This window comes from Polyodon spathula, chromosome 2, assembly GCF_017654505.1.
Source record: "Polyodon spathula isolate WHYD16114869_AA chromosome 2, ASM1765450v1, whole genome shotgun sequence".
Classification (NCBI taxonomy): domain Eukaryota; kingdom Metazoa; phylum Chordata; class Actinopteri; order Acipenseriformes; family Polyodontidae; genus Polyodon; species Polyodon spathula.
The window spans coordinates 78,530,529-78,550,127 of NC_054535.1; the positions used below are offsets into that span (position 1 = coordinate 78,530,529).

At 38.5% G+C, this 19,599-nt stretch overlaps 1 protein-coding gene across 2 annotated transcripts in view; it reads right to left on the reverse strand.

Moving 5' to 3' along the window:
* The window catches only part of LOC121301384 (protein Shroom3-like), a 121,787-nt gene that overhangs the window by 77,248 nt on the left and 24,940 nt on the right, over positions 1–19,599 (reverse strand). For both annotated transcript variants that reach the window (XM_041230735.1, XM_041230744.1), the window contains exon 2: positions 2,574–2,728. In XM_041230735.1, coding sequence (XP_041086669.1) covers positions 2,574–2,728 — 155 coding nt within the window. The remainder of the gene's footprint in view (positions 1–2,573; positions 2,729–19,599) is intronic.

The window sequence follows — 19,599 nt, forward strand, 5'->3', positions numbered from 1 at the left end:
TGTCCCGTGTGTGTAGCCACCTACCTATTTAAAATGACGTTGGTATCCTGGCTCTCATCCATAATCCGCAATGGTATGGAACCTCTACAGTATTTTTCTGTTGTTTATTCTTCATAAGATGTGCACTTGTCAAATCACTAAACGTCCTCTTGGGCATCCATCTAGTACAAGCAGGAAACATGTGCTGATAATGGAGCCCACGTTTCCAGCAAGATACAGCACCCATAAAACCCAGTTCCACCTTGTTCTCCTGGGTTCTCCTGGGTAATATTGACTGGGGGTGCTATTGAATCAGCACGTGGCAATGGGTTCACTTCAATATCAAGGCCAGACGGAGTTCTTCAGATTTTTTCTCCACACCCTTATGTCCCCTCACTGTCCTAAAGCTTGCAGCTCTTGAAGAAGTTAGTTTTCCCTTAAAGCTTCCAGTCTTGTGCAAATGCAAACACTGTTCTGTGCAGCGACTCTTCTTACTCCAACTGCCACTGGTTCATTTACTCTTGTCAGGCACTGGCTCTGTAGGAGTGCTCGGCTCAAAATTGACAGAAAAGCGCCGCGGTGTGTTTCTGCAGATGCTTAAAAGAAGAAAAAACCTGCTCCTCTTCTCAAAGCCCACAGATTGCTGACTATGCAGTTTCAGGTAAGCATGCACCAGGTTCCTAGCTGCACTCCCCATGCAGCATTATCTGTGTCTGAAAGGCTTTATGGAGCCAGAATCCCCACCTGGTGAACTCTGCCCCAAGGATGCAAATAAAGGCTGTGGTTTTCAGCACTACACTCAGGTAGGCTAGCCTTTTTTATTATTTGGAATAGGGCGGTTACAGGGCGAGAGATTGCTAGCTCAGCCTTAGGAATGATATGCAATAAAAGGGTTCGTTTAATTAGTAAGGTGAAGCTGAGACACTAGACTGACACAGGCAAATGTTTTAAGTGTGTGAAAATGGATGTCTTGCCTTTTATGAAGAAAATCTTTCTGTGTACTCAAGGTTCATTACCGGTACACAAATCTCTGTAACAGGATGAATTATGAATCTTGCTAAATCCCATTTTTACCATTCTGCATATCTGAACTCCCTGTTGACTGTGTCAACAACATGTATGATTCCATGGGAACTCTGATTGGCTGTTTGTTGAGAAGTGCTGCGTCAGTGTAATTCCTGGCTCTGCTGCTGCTGCTGCTTTGACTTGATGATCATTGTATCACTACTCTGCCTCTGTTTCCTTAAGGTCTGTGGCTACGTCTTGTCTTGTATAAATTCGGTGGTTTAACCTGTGAATGTTGCACTTAGAAAGCTCTAAGCAAGATGACATCTTTCTTCCTTATCAATACACTTTTGATGTTGCAAAACAGCATTCATGACTTTTGACTCCACAAAAAAGTTGTTTTTACTCCTGATATCTACATCTAGTGGCCTGGTGCAGTATACTGTATAGAGATTTCTTGAAATTCTATTTTTGCATACTGTAGTGTAGCAAACAGAGTCATTCGGTGGGGTAATTTCCACACACCCCAAGCAAGTAACTTCATTAAATACATAGAACCTCTTACAATACACACAAATACAAAAGCTGTTGCTGTTTCCAGTTTAACTTTACTGATCTGCTTAATGCATAGGTTTTTATTCACAGTAAATTCCGCTTGGATCAGGACACAAATCTGTAATTTTGGAGTATTGCTATTGTTTTAATTGGGCAGCTGCAGAACAATTAAGTGCGACCGCTTCATGAGCCTGCCCATTAGGAGTGGCTTTATTGACTCTGCTGTACAGATTGTTGCTTAGCTATTATGCTGATCTCCAATACCAAAGAACCACATCTACAGTATTAAGGAACCGCCTATTGAAGTGTAACAAAGATAATTATCTTCAAATGGAAATATTCTTTATGATGTGTGAACTAGGGCATGGGGCACTTCAATTAAGTCTTGGATCATGGATCATGGATAGGCACACATTTTATAAAACAACTTTATAGCCAATTGAAAATAAAGGGTTTACATACAGAAAATTCTCTGATAAGAATTAAGTTTTGACTTACTAATTAAGGTCATTTTTAAGGAAATTATTTGGTGTGATTAAAAAAATACAAAATACAAGAATTAGACTTGTTTAGACTAGTTTAGAGATTTGTCATATTCCATTAAAAAGCATCACCATTTCCTTTCTTTTAGGAATGAGACTGTTAAAATTGAGACTTCAAACTTTCAGAAATGTGTCAGTGTCACTCCAAATGAGTGAGACTTGGTGGAACCTACAATCTGAAATACTTATAATGAAATGAGTAATGTTATTAGTATCTTTATAAACGTTTACCTCTGTATTTTGCCCATGCTTTTACCCAGGCTTTATTATTCATTTAGCATAGTTTATAATGGTTTGTCATGTTAATTAATATGCTTTCCCATACCTCGTTGTTCTGTACAATGCTTACCTATGCTTTACCGTTATGTTTTATTACACTTTGCTATGTTTTTACTGTGGAAAACCTTTATAATGGTAAACAATGTGCATAAACATAGGTGGAACAGGAACATGCAATGTTTCCTTTGTTTCGAGACAGAACCCTTATGGTACCTGCGGATGATGAGTTTCAGGGTCTTGTAGGATCCCTTGACCAGAGAGATGGCCTCTTGCCTGGACCCGCTCAGCTCCACCTCATTGATGTTGACCACCTCGTCCCCCACCTGCAGCCTGTGCTTCAGCAAGTCCGCCTTCCCATCCTCCTCAACCTGCGGGGGCAGCAAAGAGAGGCTGGGTTAGAACAAGCCAAGCAAGCAGCACTGTCGGTGGTCTGGGGGTACAGACTGTACTCGCCTTTCACCCTAGGGTTCCATCACAATCTAGGACAATCTGTGGCATCTGTGAAACTCAGGAAGCAAAAGGAGTAACCCCTATTCCTATCAGATACCCGTACCAAGACAGATAGTAAAATATGGCATTTGAAGTCTACAGTCAGCTTCTAGATTATCGACTGATTATCTGTTGAATCTGCGGTTAACATGAGATTTCCTTACACACAGACAGTACTTGATGACTTTTCACCTTTAGTCCTTTTATCCATTGTGTGTTTATTACGTATGTCCAGTTCTTACATCACATGTCTCATATTTGCCCTGCTGGCAGGTTGAGCCTGGAGCACAGGTAAGTAGCTGTTAAAAGGGAATTAGGCCTGAAGACTTTGTTTTGGGTTTTTGCAAAATGAGATCAGACAGTTCTTATCACAAACACTATGCAAGCAGTAAGTCCTGACAGGGTGGGTGGTATTGGGTAATGCTACACCGCCCAAGGTCGTAATGAGGCTCGATGCCGCAGGCCCTGCAAAGTCCGGTATTTCCCAATACCGCCCACCCTGGAGGGTCTTATTGTGCTTAGAAAATGGACAACTGTTACAAAAAAAGGCAGCAAAAATGGTCACTCCTGAGGTGGCTCAAGGATATCTGTCCAGGTGAAAAAGGCACTTACGCTAGTACGGTTTACTTCCCGGTCATCTATGGAAGGTATGTGTTATTTTGGCACACCAAGTCAGGTAACTGGAACAGTGATTGGAACAGTGTGGCTTGTTTGGTCACGTGACCAGGTGAAGTTGAAATTCACATGCCCAAATAGGTATCCATGTAATCTTAAATTTTGTTATTTGAAATGTAAGAAAAGTACTTGCAGAAAACATTTTTTTACAAACGATAAACCAAAAGAAAACAGTAAAATAAATACATTAACATACTGTACTTTGTCATCAGAGTGCGATTACACACCTTATGTAAAAATAATAAATACATTGACATTTCTGCAGCCCAGTCATGGCATAAGCAGTTTAATTCATTTTTTTTTTTTTTTTAATAATGCTAAAACCATTCCTTTTGAGAAGACTAGACTTAAAACTAGAGTTACGAGCCACGCCAATAGTGAGAGTGTGGTCAGGAAAACCTCAAGTATTCCCAATCAACGCTAACCCACACCCCTGAGAGGGCTGTTTGAATGATTTGATTATATTTATTATTAATTAGTCATTTAGCAGATGCTTTGATCCAAAGTGACTCATAGATGAACTATGCATCAACAACTACTGCTGCAGTCACTTAGAATAGGACCTTGGTTTCACATCTCATCCGAAGTACTTACTGATGAATGCACTATTACAGACACAATAAAAAGCAATAACAGGAACACATTACATGAGCGGTCTTTGGCAATGCAGTGGTCTTTGTAACCTGCTCTGTGTGGTAGGTGTCAGGATACAGAGCTGGCTGGAACTGGATAATCCAAAACCAAGCACTAATGAAAGGTTTCAGTTTAAACCAGATGAGTTCAGTACAGGTAAATGCCTGTACATGTACCTTTGTTATTCATTCAATATTGTAAAGGCTATGTTTGTCACAAAGGATGGCTTGAGTGGTGTGGTAGGTGACATCACCGTCCAGGAGGCAGACAACATGCAGATGGTACAGTTTTGGTACTTTTTGCCATAATGTAATCCTAGGATGAGTATTTCGAAGCTTATGTTTAAATTTTAGAATTGAAAGTTGTGCTAGAAACTGTAATTAAAAAACCTTGTGCACAGTGCTGTGATATATAATCTTTGAGACACAGCTTACTGTAGGTGAAATCCACTCTACTTAAACAAATACAATACTGCTTGGAATAACTAGAGTGAAGACCTATTATTAGAATCATGCTTCTATACCTTCATACTAATCACATCGAGCAGCTGAGTCAATAAAATCAGAAGGTTTTGTGCTAAAGGTAACAGAATATTTGAATGTGCTCTTTAACCAGTTTTTTTAAATTGTAAAATGCCATTAAGAAAACGGACAATGGGAATACTGTAGACTTGCTAAGCTTGCACATTTATTTGGAACCCAAGCTGAATCCTGCTCTTTTAAAAGCAAACAGAAAGTCCTAGAAGATTTGAAGAGGTTCAGAGGCTTTATTTTTTTCTTTGTTTCACAGCGGATGTAGAGCAGAAAAAAGGCTTAAGGCTTTTTTTTTTTTTTCCTAGCATAGGAAGTCATACTGAGGAGATACCAGACAATCTCATTCTAATCCTGCAACACTGACCCCCACTGCACTTCGAAACTACAAAGGAAGCTTTAAAGCTTTCTCTGCATTGTGTTTTTTTTTTGCACCAGCTGGAAAATCTTAGACAAAGATTTAAACAGCTACATACTCTCTGAGAGTCAGCGAAAAAAGAAGAAAACAAATTCTCAAGTGAAAATGAAGCATTTCAAAATATTAAACTGCCCTTTCCACAAAACTAAAACAAAAAACATACTGTTGATATTTTTACCAGGATATAATACTCTCTCAATTTCAAAGGTTTCCAGGGATGTTACAATATTTTTTTTATGTACAGTTATATAACATCAATGTTACTGTAAGTCATTCTACTAATTTTTCAGAAACTCAGAATAACTTACACAAGGCCACATGAGGCCAATTAGCACACCAGATAAAGTAATGTGGTCTTTATATAAACTTGATTAGTTTTGTTTTTAATTATTTTTTATTACAAGACAGTAACATGTTATTTAGGATGGCTCCACACTGTTCAAAACAGTTTACAAGTACAGCAGTTCATCATTTCAACCAGATCAACAACAAGTCTGATGTGTATGTCCCCTGAAATAGTACCACACAATAATTGTCAGAAGAAATGGAACTGTAATATAACACACAGCTGTATGATGTTAACCCCATGTATAACATACATGACAGGGCAGCCTTGGCATATGTCCTTTGTACAGTAACTATGAAACCCCAGAAACCAAGGGGAAGCACTGTGCTTTGTTTTATACCAGCTGGGAAGTACAGCTGCAAGAAGTCCTTCCCTATCATGTCAATTACAGCTCGTCTGAGGTTCAACTTGAGCTCCATTAAGTACTTCTGTTTCTATAAAAATAATTAATGACAGCCTTTGTAAAGTACCATCTGACAGGTAAGAAACATGAAATTATGAGGAAGAAAGAAAAAATAATCTGGGTCAGGCTGTGGTAATGCGTTCCAGGTCTGTTTAATCCCTGGCACACACAGATGTCCATTTTGTTGGTGAGAAATGGAAATATATTCATAGAATTAAGCAATTTAGCTGCTCCTTTCATCCCATTGATGTTTCCACATTTAAATCTATTTTAAGAAACAGCTGAAACGTAATTCTAAATACTTCTATGTGGCAAAGAGGTAATTAGTGCGTAGGGGTAGAGCATTTGCAGTAATCCAACAATGGAAGACAGACAACAAACTATGTGTGAAATGGTTTCTATTTTATTTGTAAATCCAAATGGTCTGAAAACCAAACAGTAAACAAAAGGAGGGCTGGCAATACACAGTGATGAGTATTGCACGGTGGATAATTATGGGTTGCAGTCTCGTAAATAATAACAATAATCCAGTACATACACACAAAACACAAACACGGTCCAAAGAGAGTCCAGAGAGAGTGCTGGAGTGTTTGTGGTGAGGCACAAGTCATCCTGTTTTAGTGCTGGCCGTAAGCGACAGCTCTGGATCATGTTAGCTGTCTAATCCAATAACAAACAATAGACAGAGACAAAACAAAATGCTCATGGTGTGTGTGTGTGTGTGTGTGTGTGTGTGTGTGTGTGTGTGTGTGTGTGTGTGTGTGTGTGTGTGTGTGTGTGTGTGTGTGTTTGTGGAACATCTAAAAGTTACATTTCATTAACACTAAAACCGCCTTTTACAATACATATTTTTATTTTGAATATAACCTACAATACTCAATTTTTTATATATACAAGCCTGTTATTATCTCTACTGGACCTGGCAGCCATCAATTCCTTCGTTTTGTACATTTCATCTTGAAGCTAGCCACAGTGCTTCAACAGAAACATTTCAATCAGAAAGCTAAACAACTGCAGGCTGGAGCAGCTCAACCTGGACTCTGTGCTGCAAGTGACACACATGCAAGATAAATCTTATGTTACGTTTGTTTTAGATTAAAAACTACTTTTGTTTTTACAGTTTTATGTGTGCATATACCTGTTTACACACTAGTTTCTTTTGAAATGTTTATTTTTTTATAGTTTTAAATTTTTAGGTAGTGCTCTATATGTGGTAAATTAGAAAATAAACCCTTTTATGTTTAATTGTTCATTTCAATACGGCGTTTCGGTTGTGCAGATGTTTGATATTGATGCACTTGAATAAAACTTTTGAGTTGTATCCGATGGATTGTCTTTCATTTTGATATTGATGGTGTTTAAAATGCACAGGTGGTTGTAGGCATGAGTATAGCCGTGGCGGTTCTAGTGCTGAAGTACTAGTCCATAAATATACTCTGTGTGTGTGTGTATGTGTTGGGGGGGGTGTCTATGTTTTGTACTACCTTTCTGCTGGAGATTACGTGATATTAAGTCAGAAAAACGGGATCTTGACAGGATGCTGAAACCTTGTGAGCCACAAGCACGATTTCTGCTCCGGTTTACATGGGTTTTTTATAGATATTTTTAACGTGAGAACGCGATTGACCCTGCCCTTAAAGTGGTGCTACCAAAAGGACGTCGTTTTGCTGTTTCATGATGTATTCGTGTGACAACGTCACACAGTCATGACTGTAGAGTCGATTTTTAAGTGCACGTAAATCAAGCCACTGTTGGGGCCAATTTCATCAAATGTATTCCATATGGTAGGTTTACTGGGTTTTGACTGCAACAGACCCAACTGACAGAAAGGACAGTTGGTGAGTTGGCCAAAGTGAAACTCTGAGCATGCTATAGTTAAAGAATGTCATGTTTGTTTTTAAGTTTTTTCAGTCTGTATATGTTAAGGTTTGTAATAAGATCAAATAAGGGAGACATTATTACCCATTTTAAAAGGGCAACTTGGCATGGTTATGACATATGAAAATGAAAATATGTTCTTGTTGTTTATATTCACTTTGTATCATATCCTGTTGCAGTCATCACATCACCTGTTGACCCGGAAGTTTAAAACACCCCTGTGGACTCAGCAGAGCTCCCAGAATCATACAGTCCAAACTCTCAGTACTTTAGGTTAACGGTTACATCTTTATGTGCCTGATGTGGTCCAGACATGATTTGTAGCCCAAACATGACAGCCCTATTTAAAACCAATTTTAAAAAGTCAGAATGGGATGACTGAAGCAGAACATTTTACAAAATGTAATCTAGACAACAAGAAAGAATACATCGTTAGGGTAACTATGATATATCATGCCCATGCCAAGTTGCTGACAGGAGTGTGAATGAAATGACTGGCAATTCTAAAATAAATACATCTATAATAATAAATATTACAGTTTGGGAGATACAGATATTCCTTTCATGAAACAAATCTGAATTATTGTTCAAATTAGCCATACATTTTTCAATCTAATTCAATGAAGGTTTAGCTGGTAAGAAACATGACATCATCCCAGACATACTATGGGAACTGCACTGACTGCTAAAGAAATTAATTGTCAATCTTAATTGAAGCACACCTTTTCCCCTGAGGTAATTCAGGATATACTGTTCACTCGTTTGAAAAGACAAACCGGTTCGCCACAATGGGGTTTTTCCAAGCATTATCTCACCAGTTACAAAAAAAGGATGCATTCCTATGCAAGATAAAAGCAATGGTCTGTAGTCTTTATACAGGCTGTTGGGTATGGTTTACTCTTTTTAATTACAATGTTTACTACACATATCTATATGATCAGCCTTTAGTTCAGAGCTTGGCTAAGGGCAATGGCTACTACCAGGACTAGCCGTCTCTTTCTGTATGCATTTCACATTTTCAAAAACAGTCATTGACAATTAAAAAAAAAAAAAAAAAAAAAACTTTGATACTGTGTCAATCCCTAAATGTACTCTGTATTTGTTTTCTTAACCCAGTGAGTAGCACTTCAGAATTGTTAGCAGTGTAAGACCTGGGCTGACTATTTAAATATGCTATTTGTAAAGATAGTTGTAGATATCACCACTTATTTGATGTTGTACTGCTAAGTGAGGGATAACACATGACAGGGAGTGTTTTGTGTTGTACTAACATACGGCTGTAGTTTCAAAATGAAAGGGATCAAAACAAAAATGAATCTACCCATTCAAAACAATGTTTTGGGAGTACTTAATTGAAAATGGCTAAATAAATGAAAGCTCAGTTTCCTTCTTGTTATTTCAAAATATAACAACCCACAACCCACAACAATGGCATTTCATAAAAGGCAATAAATACAGTAATAAATACACATTGACTGAGGTCCCCACACTGTGAACTTAAGTTCATTTTCCACATTATCAAGCACACAACCCTCTGTAGCTGCTTCCAGAGGACTGCCCTGCCGAGGGGTTTTTAACACCCAGCTCTCCTGTTAGGTAATGTGATAGGCTAGAGAAAGACATGGGGAGGGGTGGAGTGACTTAGTGGTCTGGAATCCTGGCTTTCAGGCTCTCAAAAAGCCATTCACTTTACATGCAGTTTAAAGAACAATTTCATAGAAAAAAAGATTTGTGTTAATGTTTTTTTCTTTCACTTTTATTTTATAAGTGCAGTTGTTACCAAATCATTCTTCATGATAATAATTCAATTATATTGGAATGCTTTATTTATTTTTGAGCAAAGTGCCAATTAAACAGTTTTTGGATAGGTTTTAGAAATGTAAAATATTGTGAAGTATGACAAAACTTATGCTAAATGCATTGTATAGGCTAAGCCCGGGAAAATCAAGCTCAATCCCTGCTTAAAATATTTAAGAAACATAATTCCGAAGATATGCTGTACTGTAGGGCCTTTTTCTGAAAATCAAGCGATTGTAATATTAAAAACGTCACAGAAACAACTTGCAGCAAGGAGCTGTTAAGTTATTGTTATAAGAAGTTGCTTGGCAGTAATTATTCTTTTTAAAAAAATCTTTTTTTTTTAAATGTATCTCTCTAAAAATCGCCCTTTGCCTTTGAGTTTGCCTGGGTCAGTTCGACCCCCAAGTCAACTGTTTCCATATTTAAGTCAAGTGGAGCACTTGTGAAATCAGATCATATGACATGATCCACCTTAGCTTGTGCTCTGCGTGATTGGACACACAGTGCTGCACCTCTGAACCTGAAATGGGCATACAGTATATACAAAGTACATATTTACCCATCATACATTCTCCATATGGCATTTAATAATGTAATAAATATAAATCAAATGTATGCTCTTTACAATGTCTTGTCATCTGCTCCCAGCACCCAAGCATCACTTGCAAGCACTAATACGCCATATGAAACCAGGAATGCGAGAGGGCTGCAGGCCTGCAGAAGTGACAGGGTGATCCTCTAAGAAATGTGTCATGATTCAGCTAAGCTGGGGCAGTGAGATACCTGACTTCAATACTCTAGTCTGCAGGAAACCTCTGTAATCTGTGGTGTTATTGAGCAAGTATGTGGTGAAACATGAGGAAGGAGAAAGAAAGGTTAAGTTGAGAGCAAGAGGTTAAGCTTTTGATAACCATGTGAAAATCAATCCCAACCAGGGAGTAAATGGAAGTTATTATTACAGCCCTGGAATTCTTCTTGTAGAACCGTTCTTTCAGAACAGCGAAATAATCAGGTTTCCAAGGTGCTAGTCTTCGGCTGTATGTCCACCCAAACAGCAGAGCACTTTTTAAGGTGCTTGTCCCTCGGTCTGTCACACTCAACATCGTGAACATAATAACTACCTTCATCACACGCTCCCAGTCTCCTCTAGATGTTTCGGATTGCATTTGGCATGGTCTGTATCATTGCTATGGCCAGAGTTTAAAGCAATGTAGCAGTTGAAGGGTTCATTTTTACTGGACAATGCTGGTAATGGAACTTAAGTAAGACAATCACTCAAAGTATACCATCTCTACGCAGCTGTAACACCAAAAGTCACATGATCACCATTACTCTCAATAGCAGTCACTAGTTGCCTAATAAATTGCTGTTTCCTTTTTTTTCTTTCACACAATGTTCAATGCTTATATGATCCAATCTGGGCAGTTATGTCTACCTATACATCCTCTTGTTTATATTATGTAACTAAATACTACATATAAATGGCCACACACGTTCCGTAACAGTTACATAACAGGTATGTATGCCCGTCAAAGAATTCCAGTGCAGCCTCTTGCACCATGTGGGCCAAGGGGCTTGACTAGGTCACGCAGGTTGCATTTCTGTCAGCAGTTCCAAAGCGACTGTGGGGAAAGAGATTTGACTTCCGAAGGCTCTAAATAACAGTCTGTGATCCAGTCTGTGGTATATGATAGAGTAGAATAGTCTCATAAATGCCCATGCATAGTTTCGGTCCTAAGATATAGCCTTCACAAGACCTGCACCGCCCGCCTGCAAATTAACAAAATTTGAGAAAGTAAATGTAATCAGTAGAACAGACTTCAATGACATTGTCAGCTTCAGACCTGTGAGAAATATACCAATTAAATGTTACTGATACACTTCCCCACTTGAACTTGACAGATTCTGAAGGAGCAGACACGATAGCAAAACATTCTGAATGACAGGCACTGACTTATGTTCTTATGTTTAGTAACTGAAGCCAGCAGTGCTTCATTTTTTTAGTCTTTCTGAATGTTTTTGAAGTTAATTTTATTTTTACTATACTTACAACACATCAACAACTTTTTAACTTTTTTTAAATGTCAAAACCCATCATGTTGTTTAATACCAGCACTATTAAAGAAACATTTGTTTTTAATGTCTCTTGCAGAATTGTGTGCTATAGTTTACAATTAAGCAACACTGATAGAGACCGTGCAATAGATCAATGGTATTAAAGAAAGTAGAGGGGAAGCTTTATTTTATCACCTTTGATTTGAGAAGATCAGTCTTTGAAGCGTTGTTAAGACACAATGGTTGGCAGAGCTTAAGGGAAAGAAATATTTAACCTCGACTTTGGCTTACGCTTGGGGAATCGGGATGATTGTGGAGAAAATGATTCCCGAGTGCCAACTGGTCCTCCCACTTAGCCCTTTCCTCTTATCTGTTTTCCCCCTGGACCTGATGAAAAGCGACTGACACTTAATTACAATGGTCTTCAGTGCAGACAGCGCCAGGCAAGGAAGGCTCTTTGATCAGGAGGACAGTTTAAAGCTAGCTCTCTTTGCAGAAATGCTGTAGCACATACTATCCGCACAATATCACAGTGTTTATTCTCAAAATGAGAAGACTGAATGAAGAGCTGATATAAATAATTACAAAATGAATTCAGAAAATGTAATTTAAAATAAGTAGACTCTACTCATACGTGACCCATATATTAAACACTATATTATCTAGTTTAAAAGGGGAATCACTGAAGTTACAGCAACTAAAACAGATCTTTACCATTGCAAGCGTAAGGGTGGATGATATTAGATTAAAGGTGGCCACACCACACACCATAAACAAGTATCTTAACCACAATGCAAAAGAGACGGAATAGCCTGCCTTTTTTAGCGCTTTTAACCTCATCTTATCTCACCAATGGGACAGAATCTGTGACGGCAGTGTATCACACAGCACTGCCCGTTACGCTCTTCTCCAGGTTAACCTCTGTGATTGGCTGCAGCCAGTCTATGAGATCTATGAGATAAGTTGTCGTCCCCCCCCCCCCCCCCCCCCCCCCCCCCTTTTTTGAGACAACAATTTCAGGAAAAAGCCTATAGGTCATACCAATGTATAAGTCGCTTCCTCCTTTTTAGGACCCCCTCCCCCCAAAAATACTTCGAAAATTGACGTATACAAAGTACTGTACAGTATGTGGTGTCTGCATTGTTTCTTTTTTGTATAAGATAAAACAGAAACAAGAAGGCTCCATTTCGATTATTTGATTAATCAGCATGGATATTGATTATTTGAGTAATCCATGAAGAACTATTGTATATCCTCTAAACCAACACATGTACAGCTGTCTTTATTTATCTTATAATAATCTGTTATTAAATTTGATAAATTTACTAGCATCGTAATTTCATATATGTGTATTTGACTAAAAAAAAAATCAGTAATTTCTAAGTTTTTCATTTTAGCATATGGAAAACTACAAAGCGATATGAAATTCGATATGTTAACGTAACATTGCTCAGCAGGTTTCATTCGACTCTATGAAGCAAAATTCTACAAAACTTTTGGCCTAGCACACCACATATAGTTCACACATAGCATTCACTTGTGAAAATTGTAAAATTGGTGAAAATCTGAAAACACAGGATGCATGAATTCTGTTTCACTGTACTGTTTATTTCTGAAGATGCCAGACTGTAGGTACTTTGGCTTTCATGGTAGAAAAAACTAATCAAAACAAAACTAACTAAACTAACTAAAGCCACATGGGTCTTGGATTTTGTAACACATATTTCTGGAATATTTCATATTTAGCAACATAATTTGCCATGAAATAACAATGTATCTGTTAGGACCTCCATGTTTTTTCTCTTGAAAACTAATTAGATTGAAGGAGGGTAAACGAGGTAAATTAATACATGGTATGCTGAAGAAGAGCTTTTCAGTCCATTTTGGAAGAACATTGTGCTGGTTGTTACTGTTGATTACATTGTTCATGTGGCTGAAAAGGGAAACATTAATTTGGCTGAATAACAATTGTAGTAAAGTATAGTGGTGTGCAGAAACTCATACTTGTAATTGCATCCCCAGTGGAAGAAAATAAAGCAGTGCCAGTAATTTAAAACCGTCATGATGAAAATGTGCCAGGTTTACATATTTCTTTCAGGGAAACAAGGAATACAAAATAACACATGCATTAGGAATTTTATTGCATAAAGAAACGCTTAAGGTGAACACTCCTCCAGCTGTTATTTGTGGGAATTTAATAACCCATTACCTCCCTCTTCAGATGCCATGTTGTCAGGACAGTGAAACCAGAGAGCTCCCTGCATTCCAGCTGGTGATATATTACCAGGTGAGGCTTTCAGGCACTGCGGTGCTCTGATACTGGTACCCTTTATGTCTATCGTGTCAATCAGAAATGGCCCACAGCCAAAGCACCTACAGTATTTATTCAAAACTGGCTGGCGTTTCCCGTCACAGAATACATAGCAACCTCCTCTTGGTACGCAGGAGCACTGGCTGGTTGCTGTAGTTATCAAAATACTAACATTTGCTTTTCAATGCTGTTTACAATGTGTGTTTGTCAAACAGGCTTGGTGGTGCTGGCACAAAGTATCTGTCCTCCTCTTCCAAACACATTCTCTACTCTTTCAGTGTTTCAGCACATCTGCCAGGTAAATCTATCAAGGGTTCCTGGTACAGTACATGTATAAAACTCACAGTCTCTGCAATCAGTGCTTTGCAATCTTTTTTTAAACTGTACCTCTTCTGTCTGGAGGTTTCAGCTCAAGTACCCTTTTACAATTGCAATAAAAGATAAAATGATTTGATTAACAAATACATTTTTCGTCATTTATGTAATATATCATATATGTCACAACAGTTTGGGATTGACAAACTGCTGGTTTAGGACAGAATACATATCAGAGTGGCAATCCGCTCAATCGAAAACGACGCATGCGTACAGGTGGATGATCATTTTGAAACTATAGTCAGCCTGGAACCTTTGAGCTGCAAAACAAAAATGAAATATTTATGTACAGTGGTTTAGCTAAGGGAACGCTAAGCCACATTTTCACTCATAGTGGAGGCAGGTCTATGTCCATATGCATATCACACTTCACAGCTGTGCTCATTTCTAGAGAATCTCTTGTCAAATTGGGATGAAACTTGCTAAGGATCTTCATTAGAACACATTATTGAATGTACCTGAATCTCTGTGTATGTGTATCTGTATGTCAAACTTACATTTTTACATTTACCTTTAACATATACCAACAGAACTGCTAATCCAAAGTTTTCCTGTCTGTCTTTCCTTCCCTGTATGTCACACTAATTTTTTATATGTATGTAGAGACAGTGGCAATGCGTAGGGAGGGGGGCATGCCAGGTCTCGTGCCCCCCCTGATTTCTGCCAGGCAGTGGCTCGTTACAGGAAAAAAAAAGTGCTGAAAAGTTTTTTTTTAGTTTTTTTTTGGTGGCCTCAATACGCTTCAATCAGTACAGTTTCTACATACAGTGTCTATAATAAGTATTCACCCCCTTGGACGTTTTCACAGTTTGTTGTGTTACAACCTGAAATCTTGATGCATTTAAATGGGATTTTTTCCTTCAACTTACGCAATCTACTCAACACTTTGAAAAGACAAGAGAATTTTTATTGTGAAACAACAGTTAAAAAAAAAAAAAGAAATATCTTGGTCAGATAAGTATTCACCCCCCTGAGTCAATACTTAGAACCAGGTAGAACCACCTTTGGCAGCAATTACAGCTGTGGGTTTTTTGGGGTACGTCTCTACCAGGTTTGCACATCTGGATCGTGCAATATTCGCCCATTCTTCTTAGGTCTTAAGTCTTAGGTCTTTTATAGACTGAAGCAGGTTTTCCTCAAGGATTTGCCTGTATTTAGCTCCATCCATTTTGCCCTCTACCTTTACAAACTTCCCAGTCCCTGCTGATGAAAAGCATCCCCACAGCATGATGCTGCCACCACCATGCTTCACAATAGGGATGGTGTTATATGGGTGATGTGACATAACGCTTTGCATTTAGGCCAAATAGTTCCATTTTTGTTTCATTGGACCACAGAATCTTTTGCCAGAATCTTTTCAGAGTCTCCCACATGCCTTTTTGCAAATTCCAAGCAGGATTTTACATGGGCTTTTTTCAGAAATGGCTTCCTTCTTGCCACTCTTCCATACAAGCCAGATTTGTGGTGTACCTCAGCTATTGTTGACACATGGGCAGTTTCTCCCATCTCAGTCATGAAATGCTGTAGGACTTTCAGAGTTGTCATTGGCCTCTTGGTGGCTTCTATGACCAATACCCTTCTTACCCGGCTGCTCAGTTTGGGAGGACGGCCAGCTTTAAGCAGATTCTGGGTGGTACCGCATACTTTCCACTTCTTAATGATCGACTTGGCTATGCTCCAAGGGATATTCAATGCCTTTGAAATCTTTTTATACCCCTCCCCTACTATAGGCACTGTATCAGGCAAAGTTTATTTCATTTATCAAAATAAGCTTTAAAAGGGAGTTCTTCAGGGCAGGGCCTTCCCCAGAGACTATGCTTAGATTGTAAGGCTGAGGATTGCTGCCTAATAAGAGCTCCATTTCCTTCAGTTACGTGCTTTGGCTTATGTATTGACCCAGTAGGTGGCGCTTTTACAATATTTATATTTGTACAGGAGCAAAGGCGTTGTTAGACATGGAAGAAATACTATGAATAAAAGGTTATTAAATAAATAAATACTTTCAACAAAACAAAACACTGAACAAAAAAAACACAACACTGAACCAAACAAGTATCGTGCTAGTCTAAACTAGCAGACGTAGCAATTGCTCTCTCTCTCTCTCTCTCTCTCTCTCTCTCTCTCTCTCTCTCTCTCTCTCTCTCTCTCTCTCTCTCTCTCTCTCTCTCTCTCTCTCTGTCGCTCTCTCTCTGTCTCTCTCACCCTCTGTGTTGCTCTCTGTCTCTCTCTCTCTCTCTCTCTCTCTCTCTCTCCTCTCTCTCTCCTCTCTCTCTCTCTCTCTCTGTCTCTCTCACCCTCTCTGTTGCTCTCTGTCTCTCTGTCTCTCTCTCTATCTCTCATCCTCTCTGTCACTCTCTGTCTCTCTGTCGCTCTCTCTCTCTCTGTCTCTCTATTTTATGTGGATATTTCAAAGACACCCAATCATTGCATCTGCTTCTGGTCTGGTAGTGCCAAGTTGTACCAAATAAACGTCTGTAGGTGCACCTATTGATTCTCATGCAACTGACACAGCCACAGGTCTTCTGCTAAACCGCAGTGGTGTTCTAGCTCACAGTTGCTTCCCTGATGACATTCATAGCGTGCACTGGAACAAAGGGAGCACAACGCTGTTCTTCGGTCTAATGCAGGTGCCCCAGATAGACCAGCTGAAAGCTTGCTACTGCCTTTGTTCCAGTGCACGGTCTGAATGTGTGCTTTTATTCACTGGTTGTTTACAAATGACTGATGGGAAAAGATGTGAATAAAACAAGCTGGACAGCATTAAAGCTTTAACATTCGATAAAAAAACCTATGTTACTACACTTTAAGATTCAAATTAATTTGTGGAACATTATCAATCATCAGTTCCCCAAAGGGCAAATTCATTACCCACTCCTTAATCCCATGTATCTCACAGCGAGTCCACAGATAAGACCAGGCCATAGCCTTCTAAAACTGAAGCTGCACATTAAAGTTTCCCTGTCAGCTAACGCCCCCTTCTGGTCATATATGGTAGCACAAAACCTTACACCCAGCTTTTTCCAGGGATTTTGAGAATGCATGAGATCAGGGGCTGTACTGATTTGATAATGCATGTATCTGTAAGTAAACAAGTTTGTTTTGCACAGTATATGTTAGGGAAATGAGAAAAATGAATTAAAAGAAATAAAATAGGCAATAGGCTGCTCTTTTGCATCAGTTTTCATATTGGAAGCCAAACATGTTTAAAAACAGTGTCTATAATGGGCTACCGATTTTTAAGATAAGGTTTAGTACTCATTGCAGTTACCCATTTTTTCTGCAGTAAAACTACTGGGTACATGAATCACATGCTTCTGTCTGCCGTATGTATATTTTTAAAGCGTTTACACAAGTCTTCAATGAACTCCTATTTTTCGAAAGGAGAACATTCCACCTTGATAAAGATAGTGAAGTAGAACCTCAAAGTTACAAACACATTGTTAATGGAGGGTGTTCAGGAGTCTGACATGTCTGGAAATCAGAAACTTGCATGTTCTTTCAATGATTTAAAACATATGTATGTAAGTATATATGTACAGTGCTGTGTTAAGAAGTATTTGAGGTAAAGTGGACTACGTGAGCAGGCTTTTCAAGACTTAATTCTGTTGAGAATATTAACATCTAAAACAGACAAGCCTCAGCTAAATTCAGCCCAGGATTTGTTTCACACAGCACCCTTGAGTACTGTATTTATCAACATCAGAAAGCTCACCAGCGCCAGTAAAATAAGAACCATTACAACGTGCTTGGATGTTTTTGTAGATTTCAGTTAGGACGGGGGTATGCCTATTTTGCTTACTTTCAAGAATGCACATCTATTTAAGTCATGGAAAATATGTATACAATTAATCACTGATCTGATTAGCTTTAGGGATTTCATAACTAGACAAAGGTGATTACTGGAAGGAATGCAGGGTTGCCACTGGAGATATGGGAGATAGGAGGCAGAAGCTAAAATATTTGCTCCTTTTATTCAGAGGGAAAGGGAGTAGGGGAGCATATAGGTTTTATACTACTGTACACCCTTTAAATCAATTAGTACTGTAGTTTACAACAGCACATCTAGGGAGGGGGGCTAATACCATTGTAACAAGTATTCTAGTTATATATATCCACCATATAGGTTACATGAAAAAGGGTATCACCATGACTACATCAATTGCATGTACACTTAAAAAAGTGTCTGACATACAGACAGCCAGATGGACAGATGCCTTCATATATACGTAAGGCTTGTGTACTAATTGTCAGTACACAATAAGTGGGTTCAAATGGCTTCATTGGGAGAGCACACGGTATTAGGAGGTGTGGACAGCACATGGGATAGCGCATCAGTTATTTGCTTACAAGCCTCTCTCACATTTCTCAAAACCGATCAATATACAGAAGCCCTATTAGCCCAAATGCAAACTTGCATTAATTTAAACCTCTAATTTAAAGGTGTTGACATACATTTCAAACATAGTGTAACTAATGCAAATTATTTATTTTCTGTTGTACATATACAGATGAGTCTGTTTTGTATCACCTCGCTTAACAGCATACCCCGTTCATTATCATGATTTTTGAAAAACCACTCGCCATGCACCATAGGTTCTTAGAGGAATTACCTCTCTTAATATCAGCTCACAAACATGCTTATTCATGCTGTGCAGCCTGTCAAATGCTGTGTGACCGGGCTTTACTAAGTAACTACAGGATATAATTAATTTACAATGCAAACAACCAATAATTCCTAACAACCAATAATCGTCTCATCTGATAAACTGACATTTTGTGGGCGGTCTTAACGGCATACAGTTCAGTTACAAAACACCAGCGTCACCACATTTTAACATAGACAGTCAGTGCAACGCTTAATTGATCGCTCTCATCAGTTGAAAATTCATGCCTTTTTTTAGATAATGACAAAAACTGCTAAGGTTAAGCTGGTTTAACAGGATTTGAGTTTTTATAGTTTCCTGTGGGATTTTCATTAACTGCACATTAATATTTTCTCAGATAGTCCTACTATTGTCAATCACTGACAACTGCCATCAGTAACAAACAGTGGTGGTTTAAGCACAGTAAAAAAATGACAGTGTCAATATCTTGGTCTGCTTTGTTATCCTATTCAGTTTCCTTTTCAAACTTCTAGAAATGTTTATGTTAAGCCACTGCTATTTATGACCAGGTTTTCTAATCTACTGGTAATGATAACTACCATCATGTTTCATCATGAAGATGAAAACTACACCCTTTCCCAAGATACTCTGTTGCAGGGATAGTATGCAACGATTAATGGAGGCTTTATAACAATCATCAACCACACTAATGAAAGGCCAGT